Source organism: Meles meles, chromosome 1, assembly GCF_922984935.1.
Source record: "Meles meles chromosome 1, mMelMel3.1 paternal haplotype, whole genome shotgun sequence".
NCBI lineage: Eukaryota > Metazoa > Chordata > Mammalia > Carnivora > Mustelidae > Meles > Meles meles.
In genome coordinates, this window is record NC_060066.1 from 202,021,135 (window position 1) to 202,040,823 (window position 19,689).

The 19,689-nt window shown below is 37.2% G+C and overlaps 1 protein-coding gene across 21 annotated transcripts in view; it reads left to right on the forward strand.

Moving 5' to 3' along the window:
• The window catches only part of EIF4G3 (eukaryotic translation initiation factor 4 gamma 3), a 362,972-nt gene that overhangs the window by 205,587 nt on the left and 137,696 nt on the right, over positions 1 to 19,689 (forward strand). For all 21 annotated transcript variants that reach the window (XM_046002289.1, XM_046002331.1, XM_046002445.1 and 18 more), the window contains 2 exons: positions 9,881 to 9,978; positions 11,959 to 12,081. In XM_046002289.1, the coding sequence (XP_045858245.1) occupies positions 9,881 to 9,978; positions 11,959 to 12,081 (221 nt within the window). The remainder of the gene's footprint in view (positions 1 to 9,880; positions 9,979 to 11,958; positions 12,082 to 19,689) is intronic.

The following is a 19,689-nucleotide window of genomic DNA, read 5'->3' on the forward strand; positions in this document are numbered from 1 at the left end:
TCAGCAAATTCTTGAAAAATTAAACTTTAGGATTCATGAAGCATTGATCTTTTCTGCTACCAGTAAGGACATATTAAAATTTTAACTTGTTCTTTTAAGATAGTGTAATCTATTTTAGATAAATAGGTATCCACTAACCAATTTCCTAACATTGAGATTTAGTGTCTCATCTTTACATCAGAATTAATTGGCATTAGAATAGCCCAAGAACATTTTCCTTAGGTTTTGAGGTAAAACAGGCCAAGGAACCAACTGTTACCTGGTTTTACTACTTCTAGAAAAGGGAAAACCTTTCCTTGTTTTTTTGTTTTTTAAGATTTTATTTATTTATTTATTCGACAGAGACAGACAGACACACACACACACACACAGTGAGAGAGGGACCAGAGCAGTGGAATTGGGAGAGGGAGAAGCAGGCTTCCCGCCGAATAGGGAGCCCGATGCGGGGCTCAATCCCAGAATCCTGGGATCAGGACCTAAGCCGAAGGCAGAGGCTCAACGACTGAGCCACCCAGGCGCCCTGGGAAAACCTTTCTTTTACCTTGGTTACTATTGCTTGTGAGACTGCCAGTTGCAAAATGATGCACTTCATAATGTCATGAAATGTTGCAAGTATGTATGAAACATGGTTTTACTGAAGTTGTGTTTTTACTAGGAAATATTTGATAATTTTTGAAATAACACGTTGCTTATAGGTGTATTAAAATAAAATAATACATGTGCATCACCCAGCTTTGACGTAGAATGTTGCCAGTACGGTTGGTGTCCCTTGTGAGCCCCTTGAAGTTAGTTTGAACTCAGGGTTTTCATACCAGTTTAGTGTCTTTGTACTTACTCTATAAATTTAAATCCATTTAAAATTATTTTTCCATTTTAAGAAAGATTTTATTTATTTATTCATTTTATTTATTTGAGAGAGAAAGAGAGCATGCAGGGAGAGGAGCCGAGGGAGAGGCACAAGCAGATTCTCCTCTGAGGGCAGGGCTGACATGGGACTCGATCCCAGGACACTGAGACCATACCTGCGCCAAAATCAAGAGTCAGACGCTTTAACTGACTGAGCCACCCTGGCATCCCCAATTAAAATTCTTTTCAAGTGTAAAATTGACAGTTGATATCATCAAGAATTTATTGAATAGAAAACCTGTGAGTGAAACTGACTGGCAGAGTAAGCACGCTAAAATCCGCAGAATTTTCTCTTTCAATCCCATGTTGTGATGGGAATGCAATTGTATCTTCTTCTTTTTTTTAATTTTTAATTTTTTTTATAAACATATAATGTGTTACTAGCTCCAGGGGTACAGCTCTGTGAATCACCAGGTTTACACAGTTGTATCTTCTAATTCACAAAATCATTTTGAAAGGCATCTCACTGAATTATAGTCTGTTTATTTACACATTATATAAATAATTTTTTGACACAAAATGTCATTGAAATTCTGTTGTAAATCTGTGTCAGCCCTCTTTATTGCTCTTAATACTACTGCAGTATATATAGAAACAATATAGATGAGTTTACTGGTAGGAAAATAGTTTTCTGATTTGTATATATAGGATTATAATATATTTGGCTTTATTTCTATTACTTATAGACTGTATTTGTTTATTTTCACAAAAAACGGTATTGAGGGGCAGTTTTATCTCAGACTTTATTGATGTCTGTTCCTTTTGTTCGATATTCTTTCTTCCCTGGGAAATTCTTATGTAGATCCAAAATCCATCAAGAAGGCAGTATGTCATCTAGGTTAAAACAGTTTACCTAGTTTCCTTAATGTGAGAAAAACACCTTCTTTTTTTTTTTTTTTTTTTTTTGCTGTTCTCATATATATATATATATTTTTTTATAAACATATAATGTATTATTAGCCCCTGGGGCACAGGTACCCTCCCCAATGTCCATAACCACACCACCCTCTCCCTACCCCATTCCCCCGGGCAACTCTCAGTTTGTTTTGTGAGATTAAGAGTCTCTTAGGGTTTGTCTCCCTCCCGATCCCATCTTGTTTCATTTATTCTTTTCCTACCCTCAAACTCCCTACACTGCATCTCCCCTTCTTCGTATCAGGGAGATCATATGATAGTTGTCTTTCTCCAATTGACTTATTTCGCTAAGCATAATACCCTCTAGTTCCATCCATGTCCTTGCAAATGGCAAGATTTCATTTCTTTTGATGGCTGCATAGTATTCCATTGTATATATATACCACCATTGTATATATACACCACCATTGTATATATATATTTTTTTTTTAAAGATTTTTTTAAATTTATTTATTTGATAGCGAGAGAGAGAGATCACAAGTAGGCCGAGAGGCAGGCAGAGAGAGGGAAGCAGGCTCCCTGCCAAGCAGAGAGTCCAACGCGGGACTCGATCCCAGGACCCTGAGATCATGACCTGAACCGAAGGCAGCGGCCCAACCCACTGAGCCACCCAGGCGCCCACCACATCTTCTTTATCCATTCATCTATTGATGGACATCTAGGTTCTTTCCATAGTTTAGCTATTGTGGACATTGCTGCTATAAACATTCGGGTGCACATGCCCCTTCGGATCACTACGTTTGTATCTTTGGGGTAAATGCCCAGTAGTGCAATTGCTGGGTTATACGGTAGCTCTATTTTCAACTTTTTGAGGAATCTCCATGCTGTTTTCCAGAGTGGTTGCACCAGCTTGCATTCCCACCAACAGTGTAGGAGGGTTCCCTTTTCTCCACATCATCGCCAGCATCTGTCGTTTCCTGACTTGTTAATTTTAGCCATTCTGACTCGTGTGAAGTGTTATATCATTGTGGTTTTGATTTGTATTTCCCTGATGCCGAATGATGTGGAGCACTTTTTCATGTGTCTGTTGTGTCTGTTGGCCATCTGGATGTCTTCTTTGCAAAAATGTCTGTTCATGTCCTCTGCCCATTTCTTGATTGGATTGTTTGTTCTTTGGGTGTTGCGTTTGCTAAGTTCCTTATAGATTTTGGATACTAGCCCTTTATCTGATAGGTCGTTTGCAAATATCTTCTCCCATTCTGTCAGTTGTCCTTTGGTTTTGTTAACTGTTTCCTTTGCTGTGCAAAAGCTTTTGATCTTGATGAAATCCCAATAGTTCATTTTTGCCCTTGCTTCCCTTGCCTTTGCCGATGTTCCTAGGAAGATGTTGCTGCGGCTGAGGTCGAAGAGGTTGCTGCCTGCGTTCTCCTCAAGGATTTTGGTGGATTCCTTTCTCACATTGAGGTCCTTCATCCATTTTGAGTCTATTTTCGTGTATGGTGTAAGGAAGTGGTCCAATTTCATTTTTCTGCATGTGGCTGTCCAATTTTCCCAGCACCATTTATTGAAGAGGTTGTCTTTTTCCCATTGGACATTCTTTCCTGCTTTGTCGAAGATCAGTTGACCATAGAGTTGAGGGTCTATTTCTGGGCTCTCTATTCTGTTCCACTGATCTATGTGTCTGTTTTTGTGCCAGTACCATGCTGTCTTGATGATGACAGCTTTGTAATAGAGCTTGAAGTCCGGAATTGTGATGCCACCAACTTTGGCTTTCTTTTTCAATATGCCTTTGGCTATTCGAGGTCTTTTCTGGTTCCATATAAATTTTAGGATCATTTGTTCCATTTCTTTGAAAAAAATGGATGGTATTTTGCTAGGGATTGCATTAAATGTGTAGATTGCTTTAGGTAGCATAGACATTTTCACAGTATTTATTCTTCCAATCCAGGAGCATGGAACATTTTTCCATTTCTTTGTGTCTTCCTCAATTTCTTTCATGAGTACTTTATAGTTTTCTGTGTATAGATTCTTAGCCTCTTTGTTTAGGTTTATTCCTAGGTATCTTATAGTTTTGGGTGCAATTATAAATGGGATTGACACCTTAATTTCTCTTTCTTCTGTCTTGTTGTTGGTGTACAGAAATGCAGCTGATTTCTGTGCATTGATTTTATATCCTGACACTTTACTGAATTCCTGTACAAGTTCTAGCAGTTTTGGAGTGGAGTCTTTTGGGTTTTCCACATATAGTATCATATCATCTGCGAAGAGTGATAGTTTGACTTCTTCTTTGCCGATTTGGATGCCTTTAATTTCTTTTTATTGTCTGATTGCTGAGGCTAGGATGGGAAAAATAATCTTAAAATAATTTTTCATTATAAAAGTAAATAAGTTAGTGAGAAAAATATAAATAATATGGAATATATAAAGTTGAAGTAGCCAGTTTTTTCCCCTTTCACCACTCCCTAAGGAAATAATGATTTAACAGCTTAATATATACTTTTTCATTTATATTTAAACTTTTAATATAAATGGTCACATACTGTTTATAGTGTTCTAAAACTTTCTGGTATTTTTCCCCCTCTCTCACAATATATTCATGGACATCTTTCCATTTCATTACCTATAGAATTTCAGACTACATAACATTACATTTTAGGTGTTGAATCATACATGATCATACATGAATCACAATGTATAATCCAGTCCTCTACTGATTGGCTTAGATTATTTTCATTATTTGGACAGATATTTTAGTTTTAAGGCTTATCATTAGTTAGTATGCTTTTATCAGACTTAAAAGTTCTGATCCAATAGTTCCCATCAATTATAGGTCCTTCAGCTGTACCACCTCAGGGCAGCCATTCTGGCCTTACAGTCTAGAGGACATAAACATCCCCCTTCCTGTTTTCTGATTTTGGAATCTCTTCTTCTCTTACCCTTCCACTCCCGGTTCTTCATTTCCCTCTGATCCTCGTCCCACCTTACTCTTACTCCTCTACTTCCTAATCTTGGGTTCAGGTTAAAAGCAAGTATAAGGAGGGGATCCTGGGTGGCTCAGTCATTAAGCATCTGCCTTCAACTCGGGTCATGATCCCAGGGTCCTGGGATCGGGCCCCACATCAGGCTCCCTGCTCAGCAGGAAGCTTGCTTCTCCCTCTCCCACTCCCCCTGCTTGTGTTTCCTCTCTCGCTGTATCTCTATCAAATAAATAAAAAAATCTTTAAAAAAATAAAAAGCAAGTGAAGGAATGGAATCCTAATTCTCTGTTCTAAAGCACAGCAGTCCTGTCTTCTAGGGCAGAGGGCCTTTCTCTGGTAGAACTGGTAAGGAAAGAATCCTAGTCTTTTTCCTTCCTGCCCTACTGGTGGAGTTGGTGAGTTGGACAGTCTATTTTGCTGGAAGTCTTAGTTCTTTGTGCTTAGCTTACAGTTCACTCTAGGGTAATAATATTTTACTCCTCTATTCAGCTTTAATCTTGAACAATGATTCTCAACGAATGTTTTTATCCTTAGTGAAGTTCAGTAACCAAGATCATAAAATTCTATAAATACATTATAATTCTTGGAGTGTTTCTGTAATGTTAAAAAATAACTAATGAGTAGTATTTCATCAACGTCACTTCTCAGTTTTTCTCTCATCAGTGTTTCTTAAATATTTTGATGCCTGTTGTATCAGAAAAATACCTCATGAAGACTGGAATTATTTCTAGGCAAATGCTAGAGGTCTTGACCCAAGGTGTGAAAATTTGGGTTTGGGAGCAAAGAGATGCGGTTAACAGTGACAGTGATACTGAGAAAGAAAAAGAAAAGAGTGAGAATTTACATAGTTAAAAGATCCCATTCTGGGACACCCGAGTTACTCAGTCAGTTATGCATCTGCCTTTGGCTCAGATTATGATCTCAGGGTCTCATCAGTCTCCCTGCTCAGCGGGGAGACTCCTTCTCCCTCTTCATCCACTCCCCCTGCTTGTACTCTCCCTCTCTCTCTCTCTCTGACAAATAAATAATATATTTTTAAAAAGCACCATTCTCCTTCGCTTCAAACCAGTATACTCTCCCTTTTTCTCATTCTACCATGTGATTTTTTTCCTCCCCCTTTCATTTTATTTTGCATTCTTTTTCTGAGCTCTGTGGGGGCTTGGGTGCCTCATTCAGCAGCTCCTAAGAGCTGAGGGATTCATTCATTATTCCCCATGGTGTGTAAGTGGGAAACTTTCTGGCGTCCGAAGTATGTGTTCAGGGGAATGTTAATACTGTGATTGTTAATCAACTGTGACTAATACTATGATTTCGTTAAGCAACCAACTCTTTGTTTTGGCTCAGATCATGATTTTGGGGTCCTGGGATTGAGCCCTGCATTGTTGGGCTCTGTGTTCAGTGCAGAGTCTGCTTGAGATTCTCTCTACCTGTCCCTTTTCCCCTCCTACTCATACTCTTTTTCTCTCTCTCTCAAATAAATCTTTTTAAAAAATACTGTGAATAGGCACCTGGGTGGCTCAGCCTTTAAGTGTCTGCCTTTGGCTTGGGTAGGACCGACCCCCCATGTTGGGCTCCCTGCTCAGTGGGGAGCCTGCTTCTCCTTCTCCCACTTCCCCAGCTTGTGTCCCTCTCTCACTGTGTCTCTGTGTCAAATAAATAAATAAAATCTAAAAAAACAACAACAACAAAAAATACTGTGTTGATATGGTTGTATACTAACATTATTGTTCTGGGATGGGATAAACTGATTTTAATGTGCCAACCTGCATACTTAACTGCTATATTTATATTGTTTCTGTGGGAAAATTCAGTTTTGGTAGGTTTTTGGAAGACCTACAGTGTATAAGACAATGTGCTAGGTATTTTGTAGGATATAAATGTTGAGATATTCTCCTTGCTTTTCAGGCTCTTGAAGCGCATTTGTTTGATACTTGTGTTTGGGTTTTTACCATTGAGAACAAATGTAAATGTTGACCACACCACTGGTTCCCAAATTTTTCTATATCCTAGTCAAATAAAATTTTTGAAAAGTAAAGTAAAATAAGGGAAGAAACATACAGAACTATTCCCTTTTTAATTTTGCCACAAAGTCTTTTAAAGAAAACTGTTATTTAATGTCAGCAGCATTTCATATAGGAAGGCTGTTTGAACAACAAAGGAACAAGACTGAAATAATTTCAGAATAGTAACAGACCTTTCTAAAATGTCAAATTAGCAAGCCTATAGTTGTAACTTTGTGTGTGTTAGTATAGTAATGTGGTTATTATTGAATAAATTTTGCCAAATATCATTGACATATTTTGTATAGACTGGGGTTTGATGAACCACCAATTGAGAACAGGGATCAGGGGAAGAAAAGGGTTAGCCCTTTTCCTATAAAGGGCAATATTGTAGCTTTTGCAGGCCATATGGTCTCTGTTGCAACTATTCAACTCTGCCATTTAGTGAAAAAGCAGCCACAGGTAACAGATAAAATACTGTATATAGGCGTATTCCAATAAAACTTTATTCTGGATTTAGCCTGTTGGCTTTAGTTGACATACCCCTAATCCAGATAAACCTGCTACATTCCATGCATAAGAGGTCAGGGACAGCATGTAACATTCCTAATTAGTAAATGGTATGTAAAAGTTATTCCCATTTTTAATAGAAAAAAATAATTGTTTTTAAACGTCTCTGACCATATCAGAAGTTGAATTAGTATTTTATAAAAGATAACCATTATTTGGTAGGATAGAAGTCCCACTCTGCTGGGGTCCACGGTTTACTTGATATTTTACTAATTGTGTTTAACCCCATTATTAAGATATCTTATGCTACCAGGTTTATTCAGCTGGTATTTATTGCTTGTGTATTATATGCCAATCCCTACCCCAGTCATGTTGACTCAGAACTGTTTCATTAGAACAATCTGATTTTTTTTTCTTAAAGGGATGATTCACCTTTTGGATCTTATGTCACTTAGTTTAAAAAATATGGCAAAGTGAGCAGACTGTATTGCCTGTCTAGCAGCAATTTTAGGGGATTGTTTTCTGAGTTTGGAACTAGTAACATTATAGGGTAGTATAGAATCACCTATTTAAGCTTGACTTTGAGAATAGTGTATGCACTACCAGAAGTATGGCTAATAAGGCGTTTTTCTCTTTTTACCCTGAATTCATTGAAATCCTAGCCATGCCCCTTGTTTAAATCTTCTCCAGATTTGATTGAGACCTGCAGAATTCTGGTACCTACAAATGTGGTACTGCTTCCAAGAAATTACCTCTTGAAGACGTTATAAAGGCGGGGATGGTTTGTTGTTGATGATGACAGTGATAATAGAGCCAACATTATTTGACTCCTAACTAAAGTACCAAGGATTTTACCTGTATTAACTACCTACCTATGCCTTCATGTTTTTCCTTCTTGCTATCATGACTCAACCATCACTGTTTCTACCAAAGGCTTGTACTGCTTGTGCACGGGATCCCATCATGTACACATTTAAGGCTATTACTCTAGCTGTTCTCTTCTCTCTTTCTGGCTTTATCATTTTCTTTCTCTCTCTGCTGGTGGATTAGTCCCTTTGGCATACAGGTATATACAAACAAACAAAAACCTTCAACCACTCTTTTGCTTCCCTTTATAGCAAAATTTTAAGAAAAGAATGCTCAACTGTCTTTATTTCCATCTCATTCACTTCTGAGCCCACCCTAATCAGGATCCACTTTCCTGCCCTTCCACCCTTATAACTTTTGTCAGGGTCACATGTGTATTCTACTTTGCTGAATCTTGGTTGACTCTCAATGCCATTTTACATAATTATACATGCTCCCCATTCCTGAAGCCTTCTCTTTACTTCAACCACTGCCTTGATTTTCTTTTTCATCTTCTATGCTAGGTTTTCTTTGTACCTACAATCTCTAAACAACATAGAGTGCTCCAAAATTTCATCCTTGGGTTCATTCTCTATTTGTACTAACTTCTTCAGTTACCAGTCTCATGGTTTAAATACTGTCCATACTCCACTAATTCCAAAATGGATACTGATTCTGCCTTTGAAGGTCTAGTAAGAATCTTAAACTTTACGCGTCTGAAATTGAACTATTGACTCTTATGCCCTAAACTCTACTCTTTGTCTAGTTTTCCTCATCTCACTAAGTAAAGAAATAACACAGTAAACAGCATTGTCATTTTTACACTTGCTGCAACAAAAAACCTTGAAGAGTTTTCCTTGACACTTCTTTCGTCATAGTCACATCCACTCTGTCAGCAAATCTGTAGGTGCTACTTAATGTGTGTACTTAATGTATTTGACCCTTTCTCATCACCTCTTCTCTTAGTACTCTGGCTTAATAGTAATTACAACAATAGCCAAACTTTCGAAAGTTAAGAAAGTATTCATTGAGAGTCCAAGGGGTGGGTGGAAGAAGATAATTTCAGGTAGAAGGACGACAAAGTCAAAGGTACGAACGATGTCGAAGAAATTCACGTACTCAAGGGATAGTAGTAGGTATAGGTTTTTGCTAGAGCAAAGGTATGGAGCTAGAGAATGGTACATAAGGTAGTTATGCTCTGGAACCTGGACTCGTAGTATCAGACTTTATTTTTCAGCTGCTTGTTCTCCGACTTTTTTCTGCTCCAATAGTGTGATATTTTCTAAGCCTTAAGGGTGGTTCCCTATGACAATGGTTCTCTGTAAGTAGGGAGAAGAATCAGACCACTCCCACTCCATAAGATGATCATATGTATTCTCCTTCCTCTGACCAAACCCCCACACAAAACGTATTCACACAGATCCTTGCTTGAGAATCACATTGCAGGGAATGGCCAGACCCCCAGAATACATTTTTTAAAAGCAGTGCTATAATATGATTAGTTTTTTTGAAAGGTGACTCTGGTGGCAATCTGCAGGAGTTTTTTATTTAGTTGTCTTCATATTGGATGCTGACAAAGAGTTAGGTGTTCTTGAGTTTTTGGGAATCATTCCTTGAGTACTTCAGTAAATAGAAAAGAGCTAATGGATAGAGAAGATTAGGAAGAATGCTTTTGTTACTTATTTTTTTAACTGAGTGTCCAGAGACACAGTGCCATTAGTAGTCTTATAATGGTTGACAAAATAACTGAATGCTTCTTTTCATTTTTTTTTTCTAATTCTTTAGGAACGCCTTTTTACCCAAGTCAGCCAGTGTATCAGTCAGCACCAATCATAGTGCCTACGCAGCAGCAGCCCCCTCCAGCCAAGAGAGAGAAAAAAACCGTAAGAGATACTTACTAACTTTTCTTATTTTACAATAGAATGTCCACTCCCTTGTTAAATAAATTTACCCACAGCTGTATCATTATTCATCTGAGTTCACAAATGACTGCCATTTTTTGTTCTTTGCTTATATCCTTACCGCTAGACCTAGACAGCTTGTATGGACATAATAAGTAGAAGTTACAAGAACCATTTGCTTAAGTAGAAGTTACAAGAAGCATTTGCTTAATACCATTTTTCAACATGCACTGAGCTAGTTATGCTAGATGACAACATGCCTTCTTTATAACTGGGAGAGTTTAGTCCCCTAAGATCTTACTAAGTGGGAGAAATTTGAGCTCTGTCTTCACATAGTGATTATTATCCTTTAACTTCAGTTCTAATCAGCTCTACATTCAAATATGAACTTACAGGGGGAAAACGGCACAAGTGGAAATGACCAAGGTGTTAAGGACAATAAGAAAAATCCTCCCTGTGGAATAGATTTATTTTTAGAAATAGCAGAATTTAGAAAATATATTCTGTTTTAGGAAGTTACAGGGACTTTGCTTCTGTCTAGTAAGTCAGGCCCAGGAATATTAGAGTGCAGTAATATAAAATTCACATTGTGGAAGAGCCTATAGAAGAGTGGCTTGCAATCTCTTACCCATTAGGACACATCAAATGGAATTCACAAGGATGAGATATGTGGGAGAGATTCCATAGCATTCAGTACTCTTGAAAGTACTCTCATTTAATAAAAATTAATAAGGTTCCAAAATTTGGCTCTTTTATTACCAGAAACAAATTTCTTGTGCACACATCATAATAAGCAGGACATACCCATGTACGAGAATACTGGAGTTGAAAAAGTATGCTTTAGAAATGTTGAAGCAGCATGGTAGATGTTAGATGTGAAGAATGCCCAGCATGCAGAAACATTAATAAAAAAGATGATGAAAATGGAAGACATAATAGATGTAACTGAACAAGAAAGTGGAACAAATGAAAGAGAAGCAGTGTTTAAAACTGTGGAAGAGACAGTTTTCTGTATCTGAAAAAATAGCTGATACTAGAAATCTTACTGAAGAACTCCCAAAACAGTTTCCAGATCCAGGTGGTTTTATTAACAAATGCTTTGACATTTCTAGAAATCCAGGACTACCTTGGTTTCACTCTGGAGGTAGTGATAGAAGGGGTGTTTAGGTCTCAGCACTGTCATAGGATAGAAGGCCTAGACCCAAGTGCTCTGTCTCCTTTGCAGCACCATTTCCACTGACATCTATAAGTATAACTAGCCTTTAAAAAATTGAAAGAACACCATACACATTGTTCTGCTTTGCTTTTTACCTACAAATGCATATAGATGGTCATTCCATGTCAGTACATGTAGATCTATTTCATTCTTTCTATTGGCTGATTAGTATTTAATTGTGAGGATGTAGCATATTTTTTAATTACTATATTCTTGATCAGCCTTGAGCCTGTTTCTTTGCCTTTGCTTGAAAAGCCACTATTGAAATGAACATTCTTATATACATATGTAAGGTATCTGCAACATAAATTATTCCTATTACCAGGATCGGTGCATTTTTCATTTTGTTAGAGAACCATTTACAACCTTGAGAGCTTTATTCTACAGAGTAACGTATATTTTTAAATGATTTTATTTATGAATCTTATGTTAAGCATTGTAAATAAAATCAGTGAACTTGGCAGTGCTTACAAGACAAGAATTAATATTTTGCCATTCTGATCCAGAAATTCAACCAACTTGGTCTCATTTTAGCATGTTATTCTAATTAGTTCAAGTCAAATGTAATGTCCTAAACTTCTTTGAATAACCCCATATAGTTCTGTGATTGAATAAAGTCAGATGTGGTGATTATCAACTTTAACACTTGATAGATTTCCCAGTTTATACCTCTAACAATCATATGCCTATAAATGTACCACATAGATAGCCATCTCTCAATATGCCATCTTATTCTGACCTTATAGATAAGAATTCGGGATCCAAACCAGGGAGGGAAAGATATAACAGAGGAGATTATGTCTGGAGGTGGCAGCAGAAATCCCACTCCTCCCATAGGGAGACCCACTTCCACACCTACTCCTCCTCAGGTAAGACAGAGTGAACCGTGAGGGATGACACTGTGTATTTGTTTGTTTGCTAACCTCTGCTGGGCTCTTCTTTTTTCTCTAGCCACTCTCTGTACTTCTCATGTCCATCAGTTGTCTCATAGCCTTGAATATCTAAATGATATTTAAGCAGACATATTCTTTGTCTTTACAAATTGTTACAACTTCCAGATTTTTACTGGTAATATTTCTATGTATTGTCTCCACATTCAGAGCATAGCTGCTGCTAGTCTTCCTAATGAACTATTGCATGATACCAAGAGGAGCTGCTATTCTTATGGAAACCTCATTAGTAATTGAGTATTTCATGTTTCAGTATGAAGTCGTAGGAATTAAATGCTGCACACTATGTTCGTGTAAGCTTTAAAGTTGAAAATTTAAACATTGTTACTTAATAGTATTGTTTGGGGTGAGTGCCCGTGTAACTCAGAGCACAGTTGGATGTATTTTAGGTATCCCTCTTACCTTTTAGGACTACATAAATGAGCTTTTTGCTTGGAGGGTGTCTTCTTTAATTATTTACATGGGGTATTAGGAAATTCTGTCAGCTAAGCACCTTTTAATTCCTATTGCAGAATGTAGTTATCATGGTCTTCTAATAGTTCACTTTCTTTCTTTTAGAAATCAAGACATTCCAGGAAGAACTGGAGTTTAGTAGACTGTAGTAGAGGCTGAAAGTCCCCGAATTTGCCAGGATTTTGATTTCATCACTTGATCATTTTAAATTTTGAAAAACCATTCGGAGGAGATGAGTGATTTTCAAAGCTTTAAAATACCTAAACTGAGAGCTCAGCGTATAAGACAGAAAATATGAAAGTTATTAAGGAGTAGGGGCTGCTTGCTTCCCTCTTTGTGGCTTGATTGTGTGGTATTCCTCAGGACCCAGTGTATGAACAAGTGATAGGGATGATTAAATATTTCAGAATGATGGATTATTGACTTGATATTAGTAGCACAGGTTAAAAAAATTGTTAAAAATGTTCTTAAAAATTGAGATCACAAATACATGGCTGAGTTTAGAGCCCCTTGAAAATGTGTGAGTTTATTTAATTTCCTCCCTGTGAGTGAACATGATACAGGTAGCATTTATGCATTGAAGCTTTCTACTTATGTGCACAGTTAGGTGAGAGCATACTACAGAAAAACCTGGAATTTGTTGCTTAGGGCAGTTAAATTTTGATCTCTGTTTTCCCACATTAATTAAAATATTACTACTTTCAAGCTATATACTTGACAACCTTTTGTTGATTTGTGTTTGAATTCTCAATCAAATATGTCTTAGTATATCTTTTGCATTTTGATTCCCTGTGGTTTGTTTTTCTTTAATATTACCAGCTTGATAATCCTACCTTCTTTTGGTTACCCTTAGCTATAGAAATCCTTTTGCTCTCTATTTTTTATCAGGGACCGCAGGCTTGAATCAAAACAAGTGTATGTGTTTGTGTAAACATAAAGCACATCAAATGTATGCTTTTAATTGATAAAGGCCACCAGTCAATAATTATAATGTTGGTAATACTTTCTGATGTGTAATATTGTCCTGAAGCCTGAGTTTACTTTGTTATTTGCACTCAAAACCACATTTATTAATGTGTAGCCTTTCCAAATGCATGAAATTCATGGAATGCACACATAGCTTTTTAGCAAAGATCTAGGTACTAGAAACATTTCATTTTCCTTTTAAGAACAACCACATAGGGGCGCCTGGGTGGCTCAGTGAGTTAAGCCTCTGCCTTCAGCTCAGGTCATGATCTCAGGGTCCTGGGATGGAGCCCCACATGAGGCTCTCTGCTCAGCAGGGAGCCTGCTTCCCACCCACCACCCCCCCCCACCCACCTGCCTCTCTGCCTACTGGTGCTCTCTCTTTCTGTCAAATAAATAAATAAAAATCTTAAAAAAAAAAAAAAAAGACCAACCTCATAAACATGCTGATGGCAACTGGCTGTTGGCTTTAGTTTTGGAAATATATAGAGAATGGTGCACATAGAGTGGGAGAAGACATCCCTGGGTAAAGTAGGCAGTTATTACTTCCTCACTATTAGATTATGTAAAAATGTTGACCCAGTGTTTCAAAAGAAGCTAGAGATGTTTATTTATGTAAAAAATCCGCACATTTTAAATGTTGACGGCTAATTCTACTAACAAGTAGCACTAGGCCACCCTAATAAAACCCATTAGGTTTACCCTAAAGATTATTAGTTTGCAGCTGTGGTCTAATTCTAGATAGCTCCTGCACCACATTCTAGTTATTAAAACCACAGATGAGACAAGCCTCTGCATTAGAATTTATGTTTGAATAGTAAGTACTGTATTGCTTTTGGCTTTATCATGTATCTGCCTTAAGTACAAATGCAGGTGCCAGGAATAGCAAAGCCTTTCCCTATCATTGAGGTCATCCCCATCTTAAGTGAGACAGAGGACACTTACTAATATATGATTGGATCTCCTGTGGAGTGTATACAAAGACTTAAGAATGCACAGAAGTGACCAAATGGGACAGAATTACAACACAGGCTCACATGTGTTGGATCACAGAAACCTGTTAATGGTGGTGCTGGTGTGATAATATAGGGGAGGGATTTAAAAGCTTTGGCTCAGAACCAAACATACTTGGTTTCGAGTCCTAGTTCCACCATTTAGTTTCGTAATGTTAGCCAAATTACTGAATTTTCCAGAGCCTTAATTTCCACATTAAAAAAAAAAAGAGGAAAACAAAACCTACCATATAGAGTTATTGTACCATTAAATAAGAGTAAAGAACCTAAAATTTGCATGAGCTCGGAGCACAGTGAACATTCAATACACACTTCCCGTTACTAATATTGCAGTCGTTAGTGCAGGAGGCTCGGAACATGACTGGAAGATTCTGGGAAGGCTTCACAGCAGAGATGACATTTGGTCCGAGTTCCCAGATTGGTATTCACATAATGAAAAGAGAGGGAAGGATATTCCAGGCAGAGGGACAGCATGTGCAAGAAGGTGGCAGGTAGAGATGAGAAACGGGATAAAGGGAGAGGATGTGTCGTTTCAGGTGATAGATGAGGGAGTTATTCTTCTACAAATAGAAGAATATGTAACAGTTGATTACTACTAAGGATTGTAGAGTGACCTTATAATTTGTCATCTGAGTTGGGGGCAGTTTTACAGTTCATGGGAATGCTGTGAATCATTTTGCTGGGACAAGAGGCATAAACTAGTACTGTTCAGATAAACAGGGTGCATGGCTCCCCTACATGTGAAAGAGGAAATGGTCAGAGGTTGACTCTTCCAGCTTAGATACCTGGATTTATAGTAAAATATAACATGGAATATACATGAGAATGTTTGAAGAGGGGAATAATGAGTTTCATTTTGGCAAGCATTCAAGATAAGAGGGAGTGAATTTAGGGAAACTGTAGTAGGTATATGTGAGGAGAAGGGAGAGGATAAATAGGGTTTGCTGCTACTGTTTTTGCCCTAAAGAGGAGATTGAATTTGAAATTGTCCTTCTTCTTAAGTTTTAAAATGATCTGTGGAATAACACCTGAAGATTTTATGTGTCAAATAAATAAAAAATACATGCATGTATGTACTCGTGCCCATTCAGGTGATCACAGTGCACTGAGAGAGGTTCATATGTAGACCTCATCGAGTACTGGAACACTTGCTGCAGGTCTCCACTCTGTCACTTAGATATATGACCTTAGCGCAGAACATTAAGTCCTTTTAAACCCTACTTTTTCATCAGTAAAATGGAGGATTGTAGTAAGTAAACTTTGGAGTTCCCCTTTAGCTTTTAAATATTAAAGTGGGAAAGAAGGGGGATGTGTTCGTTACTTTCCCTCAGCATCATAATCTCTCAGCTGTGTCTCTGTTGTTGATAGCAGTAAGGCACAAGGAACATTTCTGTATTAAGAAATGTGCTAGATGCCTGGAAGTTTTTATGGAACCCCTTAGGATAAAAATAAATATATGATGCTATATAGGCAAGACTTCCAGAATTGTCTACTTCCAAAGGCTGGGGTGGTGAATCAAAAATGACTCAGTTTTTTAAATGAACTACTTTATATATCTTTCTTCCTCTCCCTACTACCTTTGTTCTTTTTTCTGTTTTAAAAATTACTCTTTCAAAAAAATTACTCTTACAGTGAAGTACTATTACAATATGTGAGAGAGTCCTATGCCACGGGGTATAGGAGCAGACAAAAAGTTGGAATTTGTGGATCGCTAGAATATCTTGGAAAGATGTAGCCTCCCCTTTGGCATTTAGTAAAATTGCCAATTTCAGCAAATCATTCAGTCTTTTGAAGAGCTTATTAACTTGATAACTGGAAACCTTAAATTCCGACCATTTGTTATAGTTTTAGCAGTAATAGTTAAGTTAGGTTCTGAAGCTTAGGCAATGATACAAGCAATTGCACAGTAAGTAGGTAAGTTTGTACATAAAGAATTTGAAGGAAAAAAAAATAAAAAAAAAAAGAATTTGAAGGAGATATCCATGTAATGCAAACAAACCTATTTTTAATTTTAATTTTTTGTTTTTAAAGATTTATTTATGAGCGAGAGAGTGAAAGTATGTGCATGCACAAGAAGGGGGAGAGGGAAAGAGACCCAAGCAGACCCCTGCGCTGAGCGCAGAGCCCCACACTGAGCTCAATCTCAGGACCCTGAGACCATGACCTGAGTTGAAATCAAGAGTTAGATGCTTAACTGACTGAGCTACCCAGGGACCTTCCCTCTTAACTTTTTAAAGTGTCACCTTTTGAATTAGTCGTAGCACTAATGAGTTAATATGTTTGTCTATCTTGAAGCACCTGGGTATGTTTTTGTTTTAGTGTTGTCTGCAGTAAAGATAGTGGTCATGGAATTAAATCACATCATTTTTCATCTTTAATAAAATCATTTCTCATTAGTAATCTCTTTTGTTTAAAAATAGCACTTTTAAGGGTATCTGGCTGGCTCATTCCATAGGGCATGGGATCTTGGGGGTTGTCAGTTTGAGCCCCATGCTGGGCATAAAAATTTTAAAAAAAGAAAGAAATAGTACTTTTCAATAGTTTAGAAAGTTGTAAACTTTAATCAGGTATCTAATTGGGAGGCTGATTCTCTTAAAAGTTTTAAATGAGATGTCACAATGAGCAAAGACCCTTAATGGTTAGGGTTAATATGTTCTGTTGTTGAAAATGAATTTGTAAATGGACAATCAGGGTTGAACTTAGAGTCATAAAGCAGAGTTGTTGATTTCATCAGGTCTGTTTCCATTCAGGGTTTTGTAAAAATGTCCTGAATTTTTAATAAAACGAAGATTATCCAGCTTGAATGCCTATGGGAATCTCCTAAAGCCAGAAAACAAAATTTGACAGAAGGCCATTTTTGAGATACCTTATCTTTTTAGAAACTCGTGTTTTAAGTTGTTTTGGCATCCCAATAAAGATCCACTTACAGAACATTAATAGTATTAAATTTTATTTTATGTTCAGTGATTCTTCATCTTTACTTTGAACGATGCTTTTTCATAGTTCTTCAAATTTTGTGAAAGCTTTTGCTGTTATAGTGATGTGATTTTTACCTTAGATACTCTAAATCTGAATCCTAATTATAAAGAAAGTATAACTTCAGTTTTTATACATGTAGCACGATTCTTGTCCCTTGCCACCTACTCCCAGTCAGACATTGAACAGTGGTGTTGTAGCTTACAGTCTTCCAGTAACTATGATGTCTTTAGTTCCAGGGGTCAGAAGAAGTGTTACAAGAGATCACAAGAAACCATCAGGTTTCATCTTTTATCTGTTATTAAAAATGTATTTTTTAAAAGATTTTATTTATTTATTTGACAGAGATCACAAGTAGGCAGAGAGGCAGAGAGACGGGGGGGGCGAGTGGGGAGCAGGCTCCCTGCTGAGCAGAGAGCCTCATGTGGGGCTCGATCCCAGGACCCTGAGATCATGACCTGAGCTGAAGGCAGAGGCTTAACCCACTGAGCCAGCCAGGCACCCCTAAAAATGTATTTTTGAAATTAAAATGACAGTGTGTATATATACCACGTTTTTTTTATTCATTTATTTATTGGTGGACACTTAGGTTGTTTCTGTGTCTTGGCTATTTTAAGTAATGCAGTGAGCATGGGGTGTGTATATCTTTTTGAGTTTGTGTTTCTGTTTTCTTTGGCTAAACACCCAAATATGGAATTGCTGGATCATATAGTAGTTCTATTTTTAACCTTTTTTTTTTTTTTAACGGAATCTTCAAACTTTTCCCCATGGCACCCATACCAATTTATGTTCCCACCAACAGTGCATAAGGGTTCCCTTTTCTCTACATCCTCACCATCCCCTTTGTGGTTTTGATTTGCATTCCTCTGATGATTAGTTATGTTGAACACCTTTTCATGTACCTGTTGGCTATCTTTATGTCTTCTTTGGAAAATGTTCAGATCTTCTACCCATTTTTAAAATTGGATTTTTTGGCTATTGAATTTTAATGAGTTTTCGACATATTCTGTGTCTGTTCTTTATGTAGTAGCCATAGCGAGTCATTATAAAAAATAAATCTGATCACATCCTTTCCCTACTAAAAACTACTCAATGTCTCTCTATTGGTGACTAAACTATGTAGAAGTCCATACTTCTGGAATTTTGGAGGTCTTTATGAGGTCATACATTATCTGGTTTCTGGCTACTTCTCTAACCCCTTCTCCTGTCCTTCGCTTTCTCCTCCATGACAGTGATTGCTACTGGCCTCCCTGCCCTTGATTCACAAGCTTTGTTCTACCTTTTCACTTTTGATCTTGCTGTTCCTTATATTTGAAATGGTCTTCTACATCCCAAGTATGTCATTTTCCCCCTTTCAGGTGTCTCTTCTAATATCATGTTTTCAGGAAAACCATTACAGATTAAAGTAGCACCTTCACACCCCATTCACTCTTTGGTCTTTACTTTTCTTTAATTTTATTGATAGCATTAAGTTTTGTCTTGACTTATTTTATGCTTATTTTCTAGCTTATTGTTTGTCTCTACCACTAGAATGTTAGCTCTCTAAACATAAGGAGTATTTTGTCTTACTGAGCCCTATACTCCCAGCACCTAATTAAGGCATAATCGTTGATAAGATAGTCAGTTTGTGTGAAACTTTTCCATAGAAGAGATAAGATTCTTGTTTCAGAGCCACCAGGAACATAGGGGTAAAACACTTGTCCAATCCTGAGATTGGTTGCACCATTGGAAATAGTAATTTGATGTTATTTAAGATGTTTTGAGTAGAATTGGTAGTTTCTTAGGAGAAGTGTAAGAAGAATGAAAGAACTGATCGTGTGGTTGATGCCGTTTCTATTCGTACATCTTGTGACCTATTAGGTTCTAGCATTAGAATTCAGTGCATTGTTACTGTTACATTATTGCTATGATCATTACTTATTGTGCATTATTGTCCTTGTATTAAATAAGAGGTATTCATGATATCACTCCATAGGTTGCTTACATAATGAGTACTCTTTTGAACTTCAGGTTACATATCCAGCTTCTACTTATACTCTATGGTCAGGTATCTCACAAGTATTTCACACTCAAAACTCACGTTTAAGGTTTTCCTTTCCCCTGCTTCTTGACTGCTAGA